The 24,699-nt window shown below is 42.7% G+C and overlaps 1 protein-coding gene across 1 annotated transcript in view; it reads right to left on the bottom strand.

The window, feature by feature from the left end:
• Positions 1-1,399: 1,399 nt before the first annotated feature.
• The window catches only part of Exoc4 (exocyst complex component 4), a 778,625-nt gene continuing 755,325 nt past the window's right edge, over positions 1,400-24,699 (bottom strand). Inside the window, exon 18 of the mRNA XM_047560350.1 lies at positions 1,400-2,870. Coding sequence (XP_047416306.1) covers positions 2,633-2,870 — 238 coding nt within the window. The 3' untranslated portion in view covers positions 1,400-2,632. The remainder of the gene's footprint in view (positions 2,871-24,699) is intronic.

The following is a 24,699-nucleotide window of genomic DNA, read 5'->3' on the forward strand; positions in this document are numbered from 1 at the left end:
AGTCCACAGTTGGCTGAATCCCTAGATTTAGAACCCGTGCATAGGTTGGGCCAGCTCTATGTCATCCCATGTGTCCCTTCTGTGCAGGAAGAAAATGGAGTTGGGTGTGGTGGTGACTGTCTGTAATTCCTGCACGGGGGAGGTTGAGGTGAGAGGATCACTTGAATCCAGGAGTTTGAGACCAGCCTGGGCAACAGTGAGACCCTTTCTCAATATATTCATACACACATATGTACATACATACACACTTACATAAAAAGAAAAATGGAAAAGAAAAAGAATCAGGAATGAGACTATATTTTGCTTTATTTTTGTTGTCCCTTTGGTGAGCCTTAATTTGTTGACCTTTTTACCTGCAACTGCCCATCTAGAGAGTGGTCGTCATGGATGATGTGCCTCTTGGGGTTATATGTCAGTGTGTGTGTATGTTGGGGCTTGTCCTTGGTGGCACTTTTCAGTCATGGCTGAACAGTGCAAAACCTGTCTCACAAACATCCCCCAGATAGGGCCATAACATGGAAGAATCTTCACGGTGCCCAGTGACGGCAGATTCTAAGACAGTCATGCCGCCTCCAGCTGCATCCCTTCCACCAGGCACGGAATGCATCGCTGGGTATTCTTGACCTTTTGAGGAATGAGGACTGATGTACCAACCTTCAAGAAAGACCACTGAACTCCCTCTTCTGGGCAGAAGGGACCCTTTCCAACGTGTCATCACTGTAAGCACAGCAAGGACCCCACTTTCCTAGATGCTGCTCTGGAGCAGCTCAGTGGCCATTTTTCTGTTGGCTCTCAGTGTTTCTGGAATTCTACTCAGTCAGTCCAAGCACAGGGTCTCTCCACACCAGGGAAGCTCTCCTGAGCGCTCCCCAGTCCTGCCCTGGCTCTTCTGCCACACTCGGGGTTCTCCCCCTAGAGAGGGCAGGAGAGAAAAGAAAGGCACAGAGTCTAAGCTGAGAGGCCATGGCCATCAGAAAGAAGCTTTCACACCAAAGTGGCCCATTCTAACCTCCCTGGCCGCCCTCTTTCCATCCCCGCTTCCTGGGGCGACTAATGCCAGTGGCCTTGTTGAGGACTGTGCTTTCCACAGTTTTCTCCTATACAGATTCAACTTCTTTCCACCAGGCCTCTGAACCATAGAGCTCTGAAACATTCCTCCCCGCAGAAGCCTGTGGAAGGTCACCGTGCAGTGTGCTGTGCAGAGCTGCCAAACGGGCCAACCTGGTTTCCCGCTCAACCCTGAGCGTACGCGTGAGGATTTGATCCAGCTCCTACGCTCTGACGTAATAAGGATGTCCTCTGTATGCATGTGCCTGGGGTCCAGCAGTCGACACATGCTGGCCTTCAGGGGATGTTTGCTGAGAGAAGAATACAAGAAAAGCAACATACTACATTTAAGCTTCTCAAAACATCTTTTAATTTTCAGTTTTTCCCATTAAGACCAAAGTTGTTGCAAACAGGCATAAAACTCCCCACCACCAGGGCACCAGGTGAGACCCTGGACATTCACGGTCCTCCTGGCTCTCCTTCCTGTATGTTTCAATAGGCACCCAGTCAGTGACTGTGGCCTCTGGTGACACATGAGGCAGGCAGAAGATTTGGGGGCCTTGGGGACAATGGTAAGGTCCAGTGGGCCAGGAACACAGGGATCACCCACACCACAGGACAGCAATTTGGAAACAGGCTCAGGTGGCCACCCAGAGGAGAGAGGTCCCAGCAGTCCCATCGTCCTCGCACTCAGCTGAGCAGACCTGGGCTGCTTCTGAGATGAGAAAGACTGAGGTGCTCGTGGGAGGACAAGTGAGGACCTCAGAATCATTATCCCCATATAAGGTTCTGAGTGAGATGGAACATTCTCTAACCCTTATCTTCTCTTGGAAAATAAAGGGAGAGGGTTGGATCACCTTTCATTGTTCCATTTTTGTCACTAATTTTATGGGTTTTTTTCTTTTGATAGAGTAGAAATAAAACAAAAAGGCAATAAACCAACCAATACCCTGTGTTCAAGCTACAGCATACAAGTTTGCTCAGGGATGTGGATAAAGGACATTTTTTTCTAACCCTGAGGAGTTCCTCTTTTGTTAGGGAAATCTGTCGAAAGTCACAGCCTGCTGAGAAGCCACTTATTTGATTTTGGCAATAGAAACAGAAAGCAATGAGCATACACTTATTTCACTAGGCTCTAAAGGGACAAGGTCAAGAGAATAAAAATCTTATTGTTCACGTAATAGAACCCTATTAAGTAGTCACAGAAAGGGACTACAGCTTAGGTGGTAGTCTACTTTCCAAGGTGGAAGTTTACATGTTGGGCAATAAAACATTGCTGAATGTCACAAATTGATTCATTTGTTTCTTGGAGTGTCATAACTTGACATGCCCTTCCACCCTGTCCCACGCCAGCTCCTTGGGAACAGACTCCATTAAAATTGCTGTTACATCACAACATTTGGTACTGCAAACTTTCTCAGAGTTCATAAAAAGCCAACACTAAAGAAAAAATCCTAACCCCACCTTTCTGCTAAGTATCAGTGCAGACAAAACTAAGTCAGCTCAGAACATACCAGAAAACACTGAAGAAGGGGTGGGTCCGGCTGAGGAAAGAGAAGGGGCCCCCACCCCCGCGGCACGCCCCTCACACGGTAGTTATTTTCTTGTCCTTGGTGGCCTGCTTGATGGCGGCCTGCTCGCAGATGATCTCCTTGAGCCGCTGCAGCCGTGTGTTCTGGGTGGTCTGGTCCCCCACCCCGGTCTGACTGCGGTGCAGCAGGGTGAGGGCGTGGATGTACTCCAGCTCCGTGTACTTCACGCCCTGGTCCACCACCAGGTTCAGGAGCTCGTCGGCCGTGTTGTAGAGCATCTCGTAGTACTGCCTGCGGAGACAGGCCTGCTCAGCAGTGGGACTGCCCGCTTATCCGCAGCCCTCCCCTGGCAGGCAGGTCGTCCGTTCAGTCCCCACTCATTCACTCGCTCATGCATCCGTTTCTGGAGCCAGCCTCTGTGAAATAGAAGTTTCTTTCCTCCCCAAAGGGGGCCAATAGCAGTACCTACCTTTCAGGGTTATTGGAAGAATTAATTTAATACACAGAATAGTGGTACTTGATAAAGAGGAGCTCTTACTAGGAAAGAAACAATAATTTGTTAAAGCTAGAAGTAATAGCAGTATATAACGATGAGCAAGACAAGGCCCCTTTCCTCAAGTAGCTCTGAAGAAAGGGAAAGAGAAGCAGAGAAATTATGACCTTACTGTTGACCAAGTTCCTTCCTGTTCAACCCTTGATGCACCCAGGAATCTGGAACTCCCATTTCTCAGATAAGGAAACTGAGTCCAAGAGAAGTTAGAGGACTTGCCCAATATTACAAAGACAGTGAGTTCCGGCAGCAGGATAGGAACCCAGGACTCTGACTCCAAACGCATTAGTATTTCTTTCCAGACATGGAAAGTTCAAAAGAATGTTCATGTGCCGTGAGTGACGTGTATGGAATTGACAGCAGAGGAAGAAAAAGTCACACTGTGTTGAGAGGAGGGTGTGGGACCAGGGGCAGGTCTCACGGGGGTTGGCTTTGGTCAGGCGGGGCTCCCAGGAGGGAAATTCTAGATGGAGGGGAGAGCGTGATCGAGGACAGGGAAGACTGACCTGGCGACTGGGGAGAGCAGTGGAGTAGTGGGGTGTCCTGGGAAAGGACAGGTGAAGCCAGAGGTAGAGTGCTGAACAGGGCTGTGACTTTAGGCTGAGGTAAGCCACCCAGGGGCCTCCCTCTGCCGGTGCCAAGGCTTTGTCCAGGCAGTCATGCTTCCGGAAGGTGATGGCAGGGTGTGGAATGGTCTGGGTGGGGCTGGGCTATAATTCTAGCAAAAGGAGGGAACTTGAGAGCCCCTGGCCTGCGGGGCCATTGGCTGGGTGGTGGAGAGAAGAGCAACCTGCGTAGGAAATGTGCGTTTGCGCGCCCCTCTTCTCCATGCAGAGAGAGGGTGAAGGCGGGAGTCTGAGAAGGTGAAGGGAGTCGCCATTCCTAAAATGGCCGTTACCACCACTATACCCCAACGCGTCTGCTGGACTCCGAGCCACTACTTGCATGGTCACCAAACTACCCAGGAAGGGTGATTTGGCACGGGCTCCGAGCCAGTTTTGCCACCACAGCTCATTAGCAAAGGACAGGAGAGCCTTCCCAGGCCTGGTTCACTTCTCTCTTCCTAACACAAAGGGCTGGAGTTTTGCCAAGGTCACAGGGACAGACCAGGGAGCAGGCCCAAGGAAACGCTAAGGTACAGGGACCTCACAAACCGTCATCAGGGTCACTGGCTTGGGAATCCTGTATTATTGGATTAAGGGCCTTTGATTTGTTTCTTTTTCATCAGGAACATTTTGAAAAAAAATATATGTATATATCCTAAGGAAAGATGAAGCCATCCTTGGGTGGGGAATATATTCAAGGAGGTCTGTGGTTTTGAAACTACTTCAAAAATTGCTGACACGATGGGACTGCTATCAAGAAGAGTTCTGGTAACTTTTTATATTATTTTTTTTTCCTGCTTGCTCACCCTACTTTTCTAATTAACATACTATTTAAAAAATTGGAGAAGAAGAGAAGTAACACTTTTTTTTTTTTTTCCTGAGACAGGGTCTTGCCCAGACTGGCCTTGAACTTGGGGTCCTCCAGTCTTCCGAGTCACTGGGATTATAGTGTGCACACTGCACCCTGCAGAGTAATACTCTTTTGTCAACATTCCCTAAACAGTGGCAGGGATAAACACGCTCATTTTACGAGCGACTCTATGAGCGTCTCTTGGGAGCAAACTGTTCGGCATGCCTTAGAGGGTCCTCTTCAGACTAATTTCCTGTAGTGGTTTCTAAGGAGTGTTCATTTTAACGCCAGGGAACCTGATATTCAGGAACCACTGGTCAGGGGTGACCTTGAATGTGACACAGCACTTCTGGCAGAAGAACAGAATGAACCATCTCCAGGCCAAGGGTCTGGGAGCCACATTAGCTACAGTCAGGACATTTTTGAAGCTGCATGTTTGGCATGGTACCTATGTGAGTTTTGCACCCTACTCCTCAATACACCTCTTGTAATTTAAAAATATTTGACAGTAGTGTTTACAAATAATATTTTAGAGAAAATCTTATGCTGTAGGAAGATGCGCCATATTTGTCCCATTTTCACATGCTCCCTGGCACACAAGGGCCTCTTCCCTGACACTGGCTCTTGTTTTAAGAAGTGAGGGCCTAAATAATTTAATTCTGTTTCCCTTAGCTATACCGATGAGGGGCAGAGCTGTTTGTTTAGGAAACTTGCTAAGAACAGACATGTAAAAATTGCTCGAGGAGAACTCACATGCAAATCGAGATTTACCAAATGGAACGAGAGCGTGGGGCTTGTGATGCTTTCAAAGTCAGAAGGGACTTCTAGACTGGTGGTTCTTGAACTTCAGAGGGCCTCACTAACAGTTCCCTGGGGAGTTTCTTAAAAGTGCAGAGTGCAGAGGCCCTGACATAGATACTGTGACTGCCAAAGGTTCTGAGCCAGCCAGGACTTCGAGCCAGAGTCTCCTTGGGGAATAAACACCCATCTCCTCCTGCCAGCTCCTAAAAGCCTCAGGGAAGACCACAGGAGTCTGGTGTAAAGGGTTGTGATGCTTTTCACTGAGACTGAACCAAAAGAATTGGAATTCTTCGCATTATAATGTTAATATTTTTCTCATTTATCTTAGGAAGTAACACTGAGCCCATCAGCCTAGTTGAAATTGGATTTCTTTTGAAAAGTCTGATGAATTGTTTCTAGGGATACTGGCTGGTTTTCCACAGAGACTGTTGTTTCCTGCTGGGAGCAAACAAGATGAAGGTGCCTGGATTGCTAGTCCCGGAGCTTCTGGTGTGACAGTTGACGGAGGGCATGCCACTTAAGTCCTTAATGTTTCAATATCCTGTGTGCAATGAAGACCTTTATAAATCCCAGATTGACACTTCGAAGTGGCCTGAGAGACTGCGAGAGTTCTCAACAGCTTCAGATGAACAGTGTGCCAGAATTGCAAAGCCGAGTTATTAAACAAAATTGACAGGTAACTGATGGTGTATTTTTCTATAGTTAGGGAAAAAATTCCCCTATAACCATGATGATATATTAGATCATAAAGGAACATAAATATTTAAAGACGAAATGAAATTCATTTCTCTTTCAGAAAGGCACCCAGCAGCAGAGACTGATGAATCGGCATAGCCACAGTGAGACGTGGAGGTGGGAAGGGTGCTGTGTGGTGCCCTCAAGAGAAACTAGGAAAACGCCCGAACCATGCAATTAGAGGGCCTCGTGATGAACCCTGACAGACCCAATGAAATCACGTCAGCCACCAGGGGAATCGTTGATCACACACATCGAGGCCCCAGGAAAAGGGAAGCTTGGTCTTTATCACCGAGCATCAAAGGAGCGGCTGTGGCTTCCAGGCGCCATGTTTGCACTAGATGGCACTTCACTTAGCTGCCTGCATGGGATCATGAGCCCACTGGACTTAGACACCTTCTAGCTCAGGACCTGCAGAGCAAGTCTCTTCAGAGCCTGTGATTCTCAGGGGTCACTTGCTAGATGTGGACCCGATACCCTAATCTGAAGACCAGAGTTTCACATCACCCTGGCGGACAGAGCAGTCTGCGAAGAAGTGTGGGCCTTCCGTGGCCTCTCTCATCCTTTGCTGTGTGCTCTGGGCAGCAGGTCCCAAAGTATCGTGAGCAGAGAGGGCAAAGGGGTGGCATGGTAGAGAAGTAGTGCGTGATGTCACACAGTCTGGCCCTCCTGGTCACAGTCTATAACAGACAACATTGACACTTCATTCTGCGGCAAACAAAACATTTTCTCTTATCTTCCTCATGTTTGCTTTAGTGATAGACTGTTCATCCTGCTTTTTCTTGTTTTTTTTTTCCTTTACTTGTATGTGTGTGTGTGTGTGTGTGTGTGTTGGGGATGGAACTCATGCATTCCAGGCAAGCCCTCTACCACTGAGCCACACCCCCAGGCCCCTTACTTTACCTATGGCAGGGGGCTGGGGTTGTGGCTCAGTGGTGGCACGCTTGCCTAGCATGTGTGAGGCACTGGGTTTGATCCTCAGCACCACATAAAAATAAATGAATAAAATAAAGGTACCCTGCAACACTTCCCCCCAGGGATTCTGTCCGAAAACATTCATACCATTTACAATGATATGAAGGTCATTTTTGTAGGGTGGGCATATCTTTTTAAAGTTTTATAATAAATTTGTATTTCTCTGATTGGAAAACTAACATACATTATATAGAATACCTGGAGCATGCAGAAAGATGATAAGGGAAAAAGATTACTCGTATAATTCCATCATAAAGACATACCACATTTTAGTGGGGAAAAAGGGATACTCATACACTGCTGGTGGGAATGCAAATTGGTGCAACCATTATGGAAAGCAGTATGGAGATTCCTCAGAAAACTTGGGATGGAACCACCATTTGACCCAGCTATCCCACTCCTTGGTTTATATCCTGAGGACTTAAAATCAGCATACTACAGTGACCCAGCCACATCAATGTTTATAGTAGCTCAATTCCCAATAGCTAAACTATGGAACCAACCTAGATGCCCTTCAACAGATGAATGGATAAAGAATATGTGGTATATATACACAATGAAATTTTACTCAGAATGAAATGATGGCATTTGCAGGTAAATGGACGAAGCTGGAGAATATCATGCTAAGTGAAATTAAGTCAATCCCTAAAAACCGGAGGCTAATTGTTTTCTCTGATAAGCAGATGCTGATCCATAAATGGGGAGTGGGTAGGGAAGAATGAAGGAACTTTGGATTGGGCAGAGGGGAGTGAGGGGAGGGGAGTGGGTGTGGGGAAGGGGAGGGTGTGTCGGGGTGGGAAGGCCAGTGGACTGAGACAGACATTATTACCTTCTATACTTATATGATTACACTACGGGTGTGACTCTGCACCAAATACAGCCAGAGGAATGAGAAGTTGGGCTCCGTTTGTATACAATGTGTCAAAATACACTCTACTGTCATGTATAACTAATTAGAACAAATTAAAAAAAAGACATGCCACATTTTAGCATATTTCTGAATAGCTCCCTCCACCTTCCACCATGTAGTATTCCAGTGCTGCTGGGTTGCTTTTTGATTTTCAGTGTATATAAACAAACTTTTACCTGGTTTACTTTATAGAGTATCAGTACTTTTCTGACCTTTAAGAGCTGCTCATGTTTTCATAGACAAGACATCAGGGGAGTTTCAGTCTCGCATCCCTGGCCCCTCCTCCCACTTTGGCAAACTCAGCATGGAAGTTAACACTGCCTTTCTGGAAGGACTGCAAATAGTTTCAGTTTCCTTTTTTGTAAACTTAGGGGAAAAAGCGCCACTAAAACATCTACTCCCACCCACGGGAGCTCTCCTTCCTGTACCTGTAGGCTTTGGGTGTAGCGGTGATAGGAAGGCCTTGACTACAGAACTATCCACAATCTCTGGATAAAGCTCTGCCATTTGTCTTCCTTTGCTTAGAGGAATTCGGAGTCCTAGATTCCTGAGTGAAAACTGCTTTTAAATACAAGTTGTCCTTCAGTATCTGGAGGGTCAAGGCCCTTATATAAAATGGCATATTATTTCCATATAACCCTCCCATATTTTAAATGATTTCTAATTATTTATACTATCTAATATGATGTAAATACAATGCAAATGGTTGTTATAGTGTATTATTTAAGGAATAATGACAAGAAAAAATCTGTATGTTTAATATTTTTCCTTAATATTTTTGATCCTTGGGTGTTTGAATCCATGATGTGGAATCCATGGATGGAGAGCCCATGAGTAAGGCTGGCTGATGACGCAGCTACGGTTCATGCTGGTTTTTAGAATCTGTCTTGATTATAGTAATGTCAATAATAATGTTTAGCTTTTAGATATATCAACAGAGTTGAAACTTTGAAATGGGTACAGCTATCCACATTTTATAGATGAGCAAACTGGGATAAAGTTTATGCGTGATTTGTCTAAGACCTCAAAGTGAATATTCATATTCCAAAGCCACAGAATATACATATCGGAAACTGTAAAAAGAAAAAGTACTAATTTCAAAGAATATTTGTATAGCTAATTCATTGTTAGTCCTGATTTTGGAAATATAAATGAAATAAAATTCCCATACTAACTCTTTGCCTTCTATCATAATGGAATGAGCCAGTAATGAGGAAAGCTAGAATTCATTTATATGAACTTTGTAGTTAAATTTAAAAACACTGGATTTGACCTGGGAATTAAATGATACAAACTTAAACAATATGTAATGAAGGAGTTACTAAAAGAGTTTTGACTATTTCATTTTATTACCTTTCTTTCTTCCTTTGCTACTCCAAGCTGGAAATTCATGGATGAGTACTTTTTTTCTTCCTTTTTTAAAGTTGACTGCCCTTCTGATTCATTACTTTTGAGTAATTAAGTGTTTTCATTGTAAAGACTGTTTCTGAAGAGGGAACTCTTTTTTATACTGTTGGTGGGAATGCATATTAGCATAGCCATTTGGAAAACAGCATGAAAAACCTAAAGAGAACTACTGTATGATCCAAAAATCTCACTCTGTATATCTTTAAAGGAAATAAAATCATTAAAAGAGAAATCTGTCTTGTTTATGGCAGCACTATTCACAATAGCCAAGATAAGGAATCAACCACAGCATCCACAGATGCATGCCAAAAGGAAATGTGACATATATACACAATGGAATATTATTTGGTCATAAAAATAGTGAAATAATGTTATTTGCAGCCACATAGATGGAGCTAGATGAAGGTCATTATGTTAAGTGAAATAAGTCACAGGCACAGAAAGACAAATGCCATGTGTTCTCACTCATTTATAGAAAGCAAAATGTTGATTTAGAGAAAAATAGAATGGAAAAGTGGTTACTAGACACTGGAAAGAGCCCTGGAAGGGCACAGAAAGAAGTCAGAGAAGGGCACCCAACACAGCTACACAGGAGGAATTAGTTCTGGTTTTCTAGAGCGCATGGGGTGACAACTGTTGGTAGAAGTAGACGGAAGTGCTTATTGCCCTCATTTCATCGTTACACACTATATACAGGTATTGAATTATCATACCATACCTCATAAATCCATGCAAATATTATGTCTCAGTAAAAAAGACTTTCTCATTTAATCCTTCCTGAGATAAAGCTGTATTGGTGACAACAAGAGAATTAAGCGCTGACTTGTGAAATACAAGTTTAAGAGGGACCGAATGTAACTTAGTAGTGACTGTAGCTCCCCAAATTACTTTTAGCCAATACCAGCTGAATATTCCTTATCTGAGATGCTTGGGAGTAGAACTACTTTGGATTTCAGACATTTAAAAAATTTTTTTTCAGAATATTTGTATGTATATGCTTTGGGGATAGAACCCAAATCTAAACCTGAAATGCATTTGCTTCTAACATACACTGTGGTTTGAATGTGTTTTGAGTGTCCCTCCAAAGGCACATGGGTTAGGAGACTTGGTCCCCAAGGTAGCAGTAGTAGGAGGGACCTCTGAAGAGGTTGTGGGGTCTGTTAGTAGGTTCGTGGGTCACTGGGGATGTTGCCCCTATCCTAGGAGGGGAATACTGGTCTCCTGGATTGAGTTCCCTTGAGAATCAGTTGTTAGAAAAGCCTGGAGCTGATCCCTGAGTTCTTCTCTGGCTTCCTGAATTAAGATGTGATCTGACACTCCTCCAAACTGCCTCCCATTGCCATCTACTATGATGTGATCCAGCTGAGGGACCCACTCTCATCAAAGCTGAGCAGGTTCAGCTACCATGTCCTTGAATTTCTACAACTGTGAGCTAAGTAAACCTCTTGCCTTTATAAGTAGCTTGCCTCAGGTACTTTGTTATGGCAATGAAAAGCTGACTAACAACATTTTATACACATAAACTGAAAGCAATGTTATATAATATTTTTAGTGAGCTTGTATTTTGACTGCAACTGGTCAGGTGTTGGTGCTCAAAAAGTTTTGGATTTTGGAGCATTTCAGATTTTAATTTTTCAGATTAGAGATGCTCGAATTGTAATTGGCATATTTCAAGCACTTCAATAAAACCTCAGGGGTAAAAGGGCCACTACATCATCAGGTGAAACATTCAACTTCTGTTTTCTCTGCCTACCCAGTGGTACATATGATAATAAGCATGGAAACGGAAAGAAAGGAACTGAATAATCCATAAACTAGATAATCATTCCATAAATAATTGAGAGGTGGTTACAACAGAAAGACTTTGAGAGGTAAATACTCAAGAGATCAACTAAACTCAGATCCTGGTTGTGCCGTTCATTCCCTCTGACTAGCTACATGACCTTGGGTAAATGATGTCAGCTCTTTGGACATCTGTTTTCCATGTGGAAACTGAAGAGGTTATAGGTGCAACTTAAATGCTGCTGGTCTTTTTGGATTTTGCAACCTTGATGGCATCCCCTACTGGGTTCTTTAACATCATGGGGCTTCCATTTTAATCAGTTGATGCTGATTTTCACCAAGCAATGGTAGGCAAGATGCATTAGCAACTGATTTGGAAATGCTTCCAAAGAAGTGTAGTCTTATATCAGGTATATGTTCCAGACCAATAATAAAATGGATGGTAATCCCACATGTCAGAAGAATAAATTAGTTTATTAAAAATATAATATAATTGCTCTTATTTATCTTCCCCTTCAAAGAGTTTAGAGTTTATTATAGACATGATTGAACATTCTAATTTGAAATGAGTTGGAACTTATTTCCATTTCAGGAATAAGAACACTAAGGTAGAGAAAAGCTGAGTAATTTGCAGACAGTGAGTGGGAGAGTTAGATGAACAGAGGTGAGGAGAACCTGAAGGTCTGTGGTTTTAATGTATGCTTGGGCACCTTTGGTCATCCACCTACATTGCCTTTATATAAAGTATGGCACTATACGTAAATGGCCATTGCTGGGCTGGGAGTGCAGCTCAGTGGCACAGCATGTGCTAGCTTGTGCGAGGCCCTGGGTTTGATTCCCGGCACCACCGAAGGAAAAAAAGTGACAGTTACCTTTTGGTCCAGTTCTGATAAACAGCATGCTCTAGGTAATGGGCATGTCCCTCCTGGGGACATTTTAAAAGTTAAAGTCAGTTGTGTTCACTCCTCTCAGGAACACGTCTTGACATTTTTGATAGTCAGCAACAGCCAGAGCCTGGGCTTAATTCTCTTCAGAAAATATAATTACTCAAAACAGAGAAATTCCCCCGAGATTTCCCTTAACCGTTGAGATGACGCGCTCCCAGGCTTGGTTACAGTCACCGGAATCGGAAGAAGACGTCTTTTTGTTCCCTTAGCTAGCAACTTTGCTCTTTCCACCTTTGGAATACATTCTAAACTTATAAATATCTGGTTAAATGTCCTCTTCGACAACTTAAGGATTCATATGTCACTCTCCGCTACATCAGATAATTTTTTAAATTAAGTTTTCTACAGCAGGGCTAAAGGAAGATCTGCATTTTAAATTCAGTACAATTAAAACTGTGTCTCTTTGGTCTGGCACTGCCTTTGGTCAAAGCCCATTTATATGAATAATTATTCAGTCCATTAAGAAGTCTGCTCAACTCCTTCTCCCATTTTGAAGGTTTTAATAAATATTGATCAGGCATACTTCTGTTTGCACTTGCCAAAGCAATTCTGATGGATTCATCTTCTGATGTTATCAAATAATGAAATATGAAAGAGTGAATAGAATTACCCTCTTGTTCTATGATTTTTTATTTAGGTCCTTCATTTTACTTTCATAATTGTGTTTGTCTCATACTTCTGTAAATGCTCTTTTGATTATCAAAAGGTGAACTCGGGTTAAGGAGAGCTACGCTGTGCTGAATATCACTTCAGAGTCTTTTCAATTAAAAAAAATTGTTTATCGAATATCACTTTGGAGAGTTTTTTCAATTTTTAAAAATAATTGATCTAATATCACAGATTGATAAAAAGGACCCAGAACATATTATGCACTTTGGTGACCACAAAGTGTGTGTGTATTCTCTTTCTCTCCATATATGTATATATATTATATTCCTATATAATATATATACATATATATTTATTTCTTTTAACCAATCTGCATGGGCCTTTTATATTGTGTATTATCTATATCTCCCTGCTTAGAAATCTGGGAAACAATTGCAGAGGTATGCTGACTAAAAACAATTTGGAGAGCCTAAGGCTTTTTCAGTTTTAAGTAATGAAATGGAATTATTAACTTTTCAATAAATAATGCATAGTACTTCTTCAAAGGGAAAGCTAATATTATTATTATTAATGCTTAGGAAGCTCCAATAACATTTTAAATGATAACATAACATAAAAATGTATACTCCTTAACTTTAAGAGGCTTCTTTAATTTACTCTTATAAAAAAAAAAAAAAAAAAAGAAAGAAATCCAGTCCAGGCCCAGATCAAAGGTACTCAAGGCACGATGCAAATGTTTTAATTTAAAGTAAAACAAGGCCAGGGCTTGCCAGTCTGCCTGCGGCCCATTCTGTGCCTTGTTTCTTGGTACATGAGAGAGAATAAAAAAGAGTTGGAGGGCCCTAGACAAGGGGAAGAAATCAAGACTTGGCTCCAAGTGAAAACTAGAGTTAGTGATGGGGCAGAGAAGTAAAAGGTAATGGCTTTAGGTTTCTGCAATTAGTCATTAATTTATTTATTCCCTGTGCTCTTGAACCCTGGGCCTCACACAAGCTAGGCAAGTGCTCTACTAAGCCATACACCCAGCCCAGTTTCTGCATTTAAAATATAAGGATCCTGCCTCCTAGAAGTGTCTGGGTAGAAAGATCAGTGCGAATAGGCATGGATCACCTGACTTTGCCGGGAAAATACTGCCACTAGAGCATCATGCCAAAGAGGTCAAGATCGTGGATTGATTCTAATAGGTGCCCATAGTTCTAGTCTGTGGCCACCGACTGTGCACCTGGCTAGCTGCCTCACAATTGTGTCCAGACAGGGGCCAAATAAGGTCAAATGGATTCTTTGCTGCAGCCCATCATGGCTGTTGGGCTGCGATTCAGCTGTCATTTGCCTGAGTCTCCTAAACACTGACTCTGGACCTCGTGGTTCTACGTAGTGACCCCGGTGCACTTCTCAAAATTGTTATGGTAGTTCTACATTATGCTGAGAGAAAAGGCCACATCTTTTAGGACTGAAAGCCAGAAGGGAAAAAAGGTTTGGCAGAGGGACCAAAAAAGTCAGTGGATTATTTGAAAAGCATGAGCATATGCAAATCAGCAGGTCCCAATAGTAGAGACTTGAGGGTGTATTAACTAAAGCCTTAGGTTATTTATGAAAGAGAGAAAAACTAAATAAACCAAAGCTACAAAATGGGCCACCTGAGATTCAAGGACATGTGACTCAGAATGGATGTCAATTAGAAAAAATAATGGACTAAATAGGAAGGAGCTAATGGAAATATGTACAGTATCCAGCAGGGTTTAATTAAAGTCCCAAAGACTCTGCCAAACATGATGGATAGTTGTGGAGCAATGTGAATTTGGGAATGAAAAGGCCATTTCAGCTGATACATATTCGGATGTCAGTGAACCATTTGATACAGTGCCTCTAAAAAAATATAACTAGCAAAATGAATTTATCCTGAATGGCTACCCCTGATAGGACACAGACTGAAAAACAAACAAAGGGAAATGATAAAAGCAAATCAGCAATTTCAAAGGAGAAAGCATCTAGTGAATGCGAAGGACACTGGCTTTATAACTGATCTCACTTAATACTTTAATTATCATGCAGGAAGACACAGAGAGGTGGAGAGGGCAAATGTCAGGAAGTGGGCAGGGCTGGGCACAGCCACAGGGAACAACAGAAAGGACCCCAGGGAGTTCACAACTGTGGGGAGCAAATGACAAAGAGTTTCATCTTAGAAAAACCCACATGAATTTGTCTGGAAGAAATTCTAACTTCCAATATTAAACAGCTGGGAGAAACCTTGGGTGAAAGGGGCCATGGTGTGTGTGTGATGGGGGAGCAGCGGAGGAACCCCGCATTTTCTTACTTCCTATCAACAAAAGGATGGGTGATGGGGCCAGGAAGTGACGCAATTCCTGCTCCTCGCAGTATTTTTCTTTATATCAGAAGACAATTGAAAGGATATCCCAGAAGAGCATCACATGGGATTGAAAGGAAAAAGGGTTGGGAGAAAATAGAAGATTAAAAAAGATTCAATCCCATTTTTGTTTAAACGGCAGGTTGTCAACAAGTGGGGTTTCCCCTACTGCCTTATCAAAAGGATGCCTGCCCCTTTCTCATCAAACTGTCCATTTATAGGACTTTATTTTTCATTTTAGCCTCACTTCCATCTGAAAAGCTATATACTTCCAAAATACATTTTAATATGCACATTTAAATATAGGTATATAGAGAGATGTGGCTTAGGACAACGTTCAAGTCTCGATTGCACTGCTTATTATTGTATGACTTTGGGCAATTTATTAATTTCTCTGTACCTTATTTTCTTTATCTCAGAAAGAGAAATAGTAATATGGGGTTGTTGCACATCATAAATGATAAGAGCAGAGACTGGACAGATTAAAGTTATAGAACATCAATAAATACCCGCCTCCGGCTCCTAGAACATAGGCCCTATGAGAACCTCGCTGGATTCTCTATCTTTCCTTGCTCCCCCAGGGGCCTGTGAGGAGGGTGCCTTGGGGGGCTATGAGTGAACAGGAATGAATGAATATGAGCCCACAGTCTGTACAATTCATTAAGTGATTGGGCGCAATGTAAAAAGCAGTCTATGATTCTTTGACTAAGATCTAAGAATAAAATAGTTGAACTATGTAAAATGCAAAGGGCCATTCTCCTGTAACTCAGAGACATGGTTGGAACAGCTGGTGGTAAATGGAAAGGGGAAAGATATGGTCAGAAGTGGTTTGTTTTTGGTTAAGATCTGTAATCCTCTCAATTCGTTAATTCTCTGGCAGACTTAGATGTGAATCCCTGTCTTTTACCTAAGGTGTATGACCTTGGAAATTTCTTAACCTGTCTGAACTTCAGTTTCTTCATTTATACATGCAATAAATAGTATTACATCACAGGTTAGGTTAGAAGATTAAGTCAAATGACATGTAAAAATTATGACTGACTTTTACTCAATACAGGTTGAGTGAATATCCATTACCTGAAATGCTGGGACCAGAAGTGTTTCTGATTTGGGGTTTTGGAATATTTTCATACATGAGATAACCTGGAGATAGAACCCAAGTTTAAACACAAAATTCATTTGTGCTTTGTACATTTATATTCAGAGCCTGCAAAGAATTTTATACAGTATTTCAAATAATCTAGTTTATGGAACAAGTGTGTATGCTGACCTGTCAGGATGTATATGTGGTGTCATTCTGGAACTCAGGAGCTTTGGATTTTGGAGCATTTTGGATTTTCAAACTAGGGATGCTCAACCTGAAGGATGTACTTTTCACTCGCACTGTTCATGTGTAGATTATTTCTTTGGACCTTCAGTTTACCACAGTGTACAAGGGATCGTGTCCTCCATACTGGAACGTCAGTGTGTGTGTGTGTGTGTGTGTGTGTGTGTGTGTGTGTGTGTGCAATCCCTCTCGCTTGACTCAGAAAAAGAGGAGCATCTACTCCTCTCCTTTGTGCAAGATCAGCCCTAGGTCTCTGATCCGAGTCCCTCCTGAGGCTTTCCAGACCTGCCAGGCATTGTTTTGTGTCAAACTCTTTTGTGTTTAATATTTTGCTGGTTCACTGGTTCTTTGATGTCTGCCTTCAAACATCCTGCATTTCTCTTGTTTTGGAAAAGCAACACAAACAACAAACCCTAGACCGGGCGTCCACTCCATCTCTAACCTGTGTCTTTTCTCCCTTTCGCTGTTGAATTTCTTGAACAAGCATCTGTATTCATGGTTTTTCCAAAGCCTCCATTGTGTGTTTGGAAAGGGTCACCAGTGACATCCTGGTGAACAGACACAATGGCCTTTGCTTAGTCCTCTTTTCCTCGATAGCTTTCCACCTTAAACACAACTCTTTTTGAGTCATGTTTTTCAGGTATTGCTCTCAACTCCCTCCCAGGTCCTTCTCCCACTCTGTTGGCCAACTGCAGGCGTTCCATCTGTGCTTGTGACACTTGGGTTTCTCTCTCTCAGGATCTGGCCCCTCATTATAATTATTATTATTAGTAGTAGTATTTGTATGGTATGGGGACTTGACCCAGGAGTGGCCTACCACTAAGCCATACCCCCAGTCCTCTTTATATTTGGAGACAGGGTCTCACTAAGTTGCTGAGGCTGACCTCGAACTTGTAATCCTCCTGACTCGGCCTTTGAGTTGCTGGGATTACAGGGTTCACCAGCGTGCCTGGCTTGGTCTCTCCACAGATCAAAGCTTAATTCTCACTGGCCTCCAGACATTTCTACCAGAAGCCCATATCAGGTAACATTCCTAACTTGTGAATTTTACTGCTTCTTCACTCTTGCATTTCTTCTGCCTAATTATCACCAGGTCTATCAATACAACATGTTTCATGTTCATTTCCTCTTTCCAATCTCATTATCACAGATCCTAGGCACTTCTCATTGGATTATTATATATTGTCTTCTAACTGGAATCTCTCTTATTCACCCCTACTTACACCAATCTCCAGTTCTAATTGGATAACATCACTACTCTGTTTAAAAAAACCCTGTGTGCTCACTAGTGGTAGGATAAAGTCCAATAACCAACCAAGATCTCTGAAAGATTTGGCTCCTATTTTTCCCTTTCTTCCATTTCTCCCTTGCTTCAATTTTCCCTTTAAGTCAAATGAAGCTACTGACTGACCCCTGAATAGGACTTAGTACATGCTGGCTGAAAGTATCCAAAGCTTAACTCCTCTTCAAGACTGTTCAAATCCTCTATGACGATATACTGAGGAAATTTATTCCTTCTCCATTACTTACTGTATGGGTTACTAATTTAACATGTATCACTCAGTCATATCTTTTTCAAAAAAGTTATCAAGATTCTTTTTGAATTGATGATACAATAAAAAAGATTACTAAGTTATTTACTTACTAGGTATATGAATTTGGAAAAGTTACTTAACCTCTCTGGACCTGTTTTCTCTTCTGTAAAATGAGAACATTGATAAGATCTAGATTATGGGGTTATTAAGTAGATTAAGTGAGTTAATGTTTATAAAGTGCTCAGAACAGGGTCTGGCACATATTATATATGTTATAAATTTTTGTTAAATAAGCAAAATAAAAGGTACCAAAAAGTACATAGTAAAAAGTCTCTTTTCTATCCCTGGTTTCTGGCCACCCACCTTTACAGAGAATCACTGTAACTAGTTTCCTGGGTATACTTGTAAATACACTGATACATAAACAGAATAGTTTGTGTGTGTACATGTTTATACACACACATATATCAAAAGGTAAACGGTGCTCACATGCTATTCTGCACCTTACTTTTTTTTACTTAACAGTGTATCTCGGAGATGGTTCCCTTTCTGTGTATATTGACCTGTCTCATCCTTCTTAATGGCTCTGGAGTAGTCAACTGTATGGATGTACCATGATATAGATCTATTATCTGCACCTAGATTGCAGGTTCCTTGGTGACAAAGACTACATGTCTGTATCATCTTCAGTGTTTAAACAGTGCCTTTCAAAATCATTTTTTAAAAATTTGTTTTCTTGCTCAACAAATATTTGAGCATCAATTATGCAGCAGGTGGTGTAGAGTAGGCACTGTAGATGCAGAGGTGAGTGAATCAAAGTCCTTGCTCGCTGGTGCTGTAGTGGGATGTGAGGTCACCACACACAACAATGTGGCAGTGGCTCTAATAAAGGCACAGAGGAGATTCTCTAAGACTGCAGACAGGAGGGGCTGCACGCACCTCAGAGCAGTTGGGGAGGCTTATTGGAGGAGACCTTAACGACAAGACAAACGTGAGAGGAGAAAGTCCTCCAGGACCACAGGAAATGGAATGTGTGAACAGGGTGGAAAATAAGAAGAGTGTGGTGTTTGTGGGGACTGTGAGCAGTTTATTCCTCACTGAGTACAATGGAGGTCAAGCAGGGAAAGTGCTAGCAAAGGTAAACTGGGCTAGGCCATGCCAGACATGGGTCATACCAAGGACTGTGGACTTCCAGGGACGGTAAAAGGGGACGAGGAGGCTGACTTAAGAATTGCTAATCTTTTATTTTGCCCATGTGATTAAAAATATGATCATCTATTATTACCATGATTTAATAAAAGAAGGTATTTAAACACTCCTCAAATAGAAAGAAAATAATGTCCGAATGAAAAGGTTCCATGTGGGGCTGGAGAGATAGCTCAGTTGGTAGAGTGCTTGCCTTGCATGCACAAGGCCCTGGGTTCGATCCCCAGCACCGCAAAACAAAAACAAACAAACAAATAAAAAAAACCCTATGAAAAGGTTCCATGTGTTATTTTCTGAGAAACTCACAAACGCATTACCTGTTTGTGATTCTTGTAATTCTCCTATGTGTGAGGACTGTCCTTTGGTTTACAAAGCTCTGGCATCTGGGAACCAATGCTCTAGTAGCTAGGGAGGAAGGAAACTAAAGACAGGCCATTTTAGGAAGAAGTCACACAGGAGGGCCACTGTGTTTCTCTTCAGCTGCAGCACAGAGTGGGTCTGAGAGTAAGAGAACTTCAGACTATTGGGCAATCCAGCTCTGCCCTGGGCTCTTTAACTTCTTTTTTCCAATCAGACCATTAGGTAGGAGTTCAGTGACACCAAGAGGGCGGAGGCAGAATATTAGAAAGAAGCCGCTGGAGGACAACAGGGAAACAAAACCTGTCCCTGTTTACAAAAAAAAAATCCCATTCCATGATACCCCCTGCCACTGGGGGCTTATCACCATGACAACTCCCACCAACCTGTTTGGTATTTTAAAATGACCAATGGGGATAAAATGGGAAGTATTCTTATTAGGTTTTCTAAAGAAACCAATGGAGGAAAATTGGATGATGATATTCTAATCAGGTATCATAAGATGACCAGTGGGGGTCAGTGGGGGAAGGTCTTCAATCAGGTCCATATTGGGAAGAGACGGCTTTACATCTCAGCATATAAGACACTAATTTCCAGAATCGGGGCCTTGAGCTCCTCTTGCTTGCTCCATCCACCCCGCTCTACCAAAAAGAGTGCTACTTCCACCTTCACCTACAGTAAATACGTACTTTGCCTGTCACTTGTATGTGTGTGTCTTGCTCAATTCTTTGTTTGGGACACCAAGGACCTACACCCCAAACCTGATGGTAACAAGATGATATCAATCTACTGGAAAGTTTCCTTTCAATTCTATATTCCCAAGCTGGGAAATAGACAAAATCAACCTCGAAGAGATAGAAGAGTGCTATCACCTGAGTAGAGAACAACAACAACCCAAAACTCCCCAGGTCTCTAGTCTTTTATCTTTAGTTCAGGTCAGCACTGGCCTGGGACCTTCACAATATACACACCTGGACTGGACTGAGAAGAGGCAGTGGGCTGGGAGGAAAGGGAGAGCTGGCAAAAAGAACACAAGTAACAGAAGGGATGCCTTTTACTCAAAAGTACCTCTTACCCCTGGTCTCCAATGGGTCAGGCTGAAGTGTATGGAGGGGCACCTAACATGCATTAGGAGTTAAATTGCTATCTCATTTAATCAATGAAAACCATAAAAGAAAGGTTTGATAACCATAATTTGGTAGATGAGTAAAGTGTCAGAGAGGTTCACAAAGTCGTCATGTGTGTGACTGAGATGGTCTGATCCCAAAGCTCAGACTCCAAGATGCTACGGGAGCTGATGGACGCACTGGTGACTCCAAGCGCCTTCATCACACACGAGAACATACACTAGATTCTTACTTTAGAATTGGGATTTGAGTCTAGGGAGGGTGTCTCAAGGGAAATGAGACATAGTTGGATAAAATTAACCATAGGAAATATGCTGAAAGTCAGCAGGAAAAAAATCAGGCATTAAGGAAGAGAACAGCAATTTCTAAAAAATGTCTCTTTCCATGAAAAACACTAAAACTGAGACTGCTCAACAATACCACTCTCCCAAGTCTACGTATAAAGAAAAGGGCTTTGATAGGGAAAATTTATATAGCATTTGCATTCTTCTTTTAGAAAGAAAAAAATATCTGATTTGAAGAAAGCTCTCAGAAAGGGCAAAGTTATGAGAGGAAGGTCTTTGAGTAAGTTTACTGCTCTATTTAAATGCTAATGCTAACCTATGGCTCTGAACCACAGAAAAACTAAAGTTTTTCGAAGACTGTAAAGTGAATTTAAAATGAAACCTTAATTTCTTTAAGAAATGCTTTTTTATTTGTGAAGATCAAGCTAGCCCATGGATTTTTCATAAGAGGAATACCATGCTGATTAGTCAAAACGAGCCTGTGACAAGGCCAGAGGCGATGGCAGAGACTGGCCCTGCCAGGTTTCCCCAGCACACCCAGCAGCTGATGGGGGTGGAGGTTGGGGTCCCTCCCATGCCCCCACTGTTTCCTGCGGTGCCCCATGCCCAAGGGTGCTAGCTAGCATCAGGAAAGCTGGGACAAAAGCGAGGAGGAAGAAACACAAAGGCCTGAGAGTCACTTGGTTCAGAACAGCAAGAGGGACGAGAGTGCACTTGGAGGGGATCTTGAATTAGCCCACAGGCTTGTTTCCCTAGGGAAGCAGCATCGACGAATGCAGGTGGCTGAGGCTGGAGTGTTGGAGAGGCTGCATCTACAGCCAGGGCTGGGGAGGGGGCATGCTGGATGTGGATGTGCAGGAAAGGGAACAAAAGAGGAAGAAATCACAACCAACCATCTGGGGGTGGGATGACCAGGTGGGAGCAAAAGAAGGTTTTGGGGTGATTTTAAGATTCAAAATTTTTATCTCAGTGATGGTTAACAAGAATGGACTCACTTTTTAAGAAGTTACCATTAAGATTAATGCTGTTTACTGTATGTGTATTTCAATAAAACACACTACTATTCTCCTCCTTGTCCCTCATCCAAAAAACAGAAAGAAGAAAGAGAGCAAGCGGCGGCCCAGGTGTTGGGATAGTACCCTGAATCTACCTTTTTAACTCAGTCTCATATCTTAACATTAATAAATGTTAATTTCATGAATCCTGAAATTTTTATACTAACCGAAAGAGTCTAGTTGCAAAAGACCACATACTGCATAATTCCATTTACGTGATCTATCCAGAAGAGAGAGAGTAATTAGTGGCTGCCAGGGGGACGGATTGTGGAGGAACAGGGAATGATTGCTAATGGACACCGGGTTTCTTTGGGGGGCAATGAAAATGTTCTAGAATTAGCTGGTTATGATGGCTGTACAACTCTGTGACTGCACTAAAACCCAATGAACCGCACACTGTAAAAGAGCTAGTGTGTATGGTATGCAAATTATAACTCCATAAAGCTATTATAAAAATGCAAATTTTATGAGCTAGAACCCCGGTTTAGGTATACAGAAGACATCCATTCACAGCCACACTGTTGTGAAGAGTCATCCGTTCATCAGGACAGTTGCTGCAGTTCAGCGTTCCCCTGTGATAGTTATGGACAAGATCCTCCAAGCTGACAGACAGGGGAACATTTTCACAAGGTGTCCCAAAAATGTACTAACGCCATTTTTCAGGGTTCCACACTTTTGCAGATTAGTTGAGCCCCAACATTTCACTATAAATGCTTTGTACTCACCCTATTCCTATAATAAAGAAAAATTTATGGCACCTAATAATGATTAACCCTTACTAGAAAAACAGGTTAGAATTGAGAATAATTCTATGCATACAATGACAGAGTAACTGAGCCAAAGATTCACTAATACTGCATTGATGTTTATTATTAAGAAGGACAATAATTAAGGGGAACAATTATCATTTAGCAGGTATACCTGAGTTAGTTCTTGTAAACTAAGGTTCACAAAGGCGAAATACCTGCCTAAGGTCACCTGCCATGATTGAATTCTTTTCCTTTTCAGAACTGAATTGTGACTACATAACAACATACTGTCCTACCTTATTTCCTCTAGACATTCCAGGAAAATGGCTGAGCTGGGCCATGAGAAAACAGACTGGAGCTTGGGTTTACTCTTTGGGAGGCCCACTGAGGTCATATTTGGGACGGCCTTAGGGACACTGTGAAGTGCTCTGCACGTATGTGTCAGGCAGGAGCAGAGCTGCAGGTACTGGGTGGGGAGATGAGAAGCGGTGGTGTAGCTGACTACTCCAAGTGTGAGTGTGGCCCCCGCTTGTTAAGTTAAAGGGGACAGGAGACGTCGTGCAATCGCTGGCTCTCCTGCAGTTAACCTTCAGACCTTTACTCATGATCGTGAATGACCATTCACAGTTGAGTAGAGAGACTCTATCTATTAGGGAGGAAGGTGCGGTTCACGTAGACTGGGATCTCAGCAGATACAGACTTTAAAGAAAATATATGGTGATTCCTAGTAGGAAAAGTAGAAGTTGTTCAAAAGGCAGTAAGAATATGTTGAAAGCCCAAACCTAATATATCTCAAATCCTGCAGAAGAGAGTGGCAGGCGGGGTGGAGCACAAAGGGCTTACTCTGTCCACTTCCTTCACTCTCGCTACCTCCAGAATCAGACTCCCATAATTTCCAGGGCCTTCGAAAGCCTACTGAATTTACACAGGTGCTTCACATGTTCCAGTGGGGACGTCCATGAGCAGGAGGTGACTTTCTGATCATTTCCCTGGGACCCAGAGGAATGCTGCCCTCATGACTTTGCGTCAGTGGAAAAAAGCAAAGTGGGATGAAAGTGGTGACAAGAACACCTCAACCAAACATTGGTCAGGTGCGTTTGGGCCTCTTTGCCACCGGGCCTCGTCCTGTGGCAGTTATTCATGACAAAGGTAAGGTCAGGATGCAACCTGAACTCCAAGTTGCTCCTCTCATCACTAGACCATGCTCGGCGCCATGCAGGCCCTGGTACTAACCAAGGTTTTCCTGAATCCCCTGCTTTAAATTAACGCTACTTATGACACGGGAGCTGCAGAGGCCATGTTGGGAAGTGAGGGATAAAGAAGGAAGCGAGTGGGCCTCAGTCTGCGCCACTCTATGGTAGACTCCTTGGCCTGCGTCCCGCCTCCTCTCTCTACATTGCTACTCCAAAACACTCTAAATTCACAGCCTGAGGGGAGGACACACCTGCCACCTGCAAAACTCACCTGAAGCCACAGCACCACTCAATATAGCTACTGTAGTTTAAAGTCAAAGAATGTCAAAGAAGTCTAAGGTTGATGCTGGGAGACCCCAGAGTTCCTTATGGATCAGAACCACTATGCCTGGAGGTCCCTGGACATCCCACCCCAGGTGGTTGGGGGTGCCTCTCCCATTCCATACTTACACTTCTGCTGGGAATCTGTTTTATTGGTGAACATTTCTAACGTTTTCAAAGGGAAACATTTCAAATATGGTAGTGAAACAAATACTGGTTTGTGACCCAAATGTTTCTGCAAATGTTTTCTCAGGCTGGGGGTGGAAATGTTTACAAACCATTTTGTAAGAACTGTAGTTATGTGTTTCAGTAATAGTTGTTTGGGGTGGGCAGGGAAATCCCAACGCTCCCTAATACAGCCAGAATGTCATTAAGAGGATGCCTTAATGCTTTTGAACTCACTCCATTCCTATGTAATACACTGTTACAT

The sequence above is a fragment of the Sciurus carolinensis genome, chromosome 8 (genome assembly GCF_902686445.1).
Source record: "Sciurus carolinensis chromosome 8, mSciCar1.2, whole genome shotgun sequence".
Classification (NCBI taxonomy): domain Eukaryota; kingdom Metazoa; phylum Chordata; class Mammalia; order Rodentia; family Sciuridae; genus Sciurus; species Sciurus carolinensis.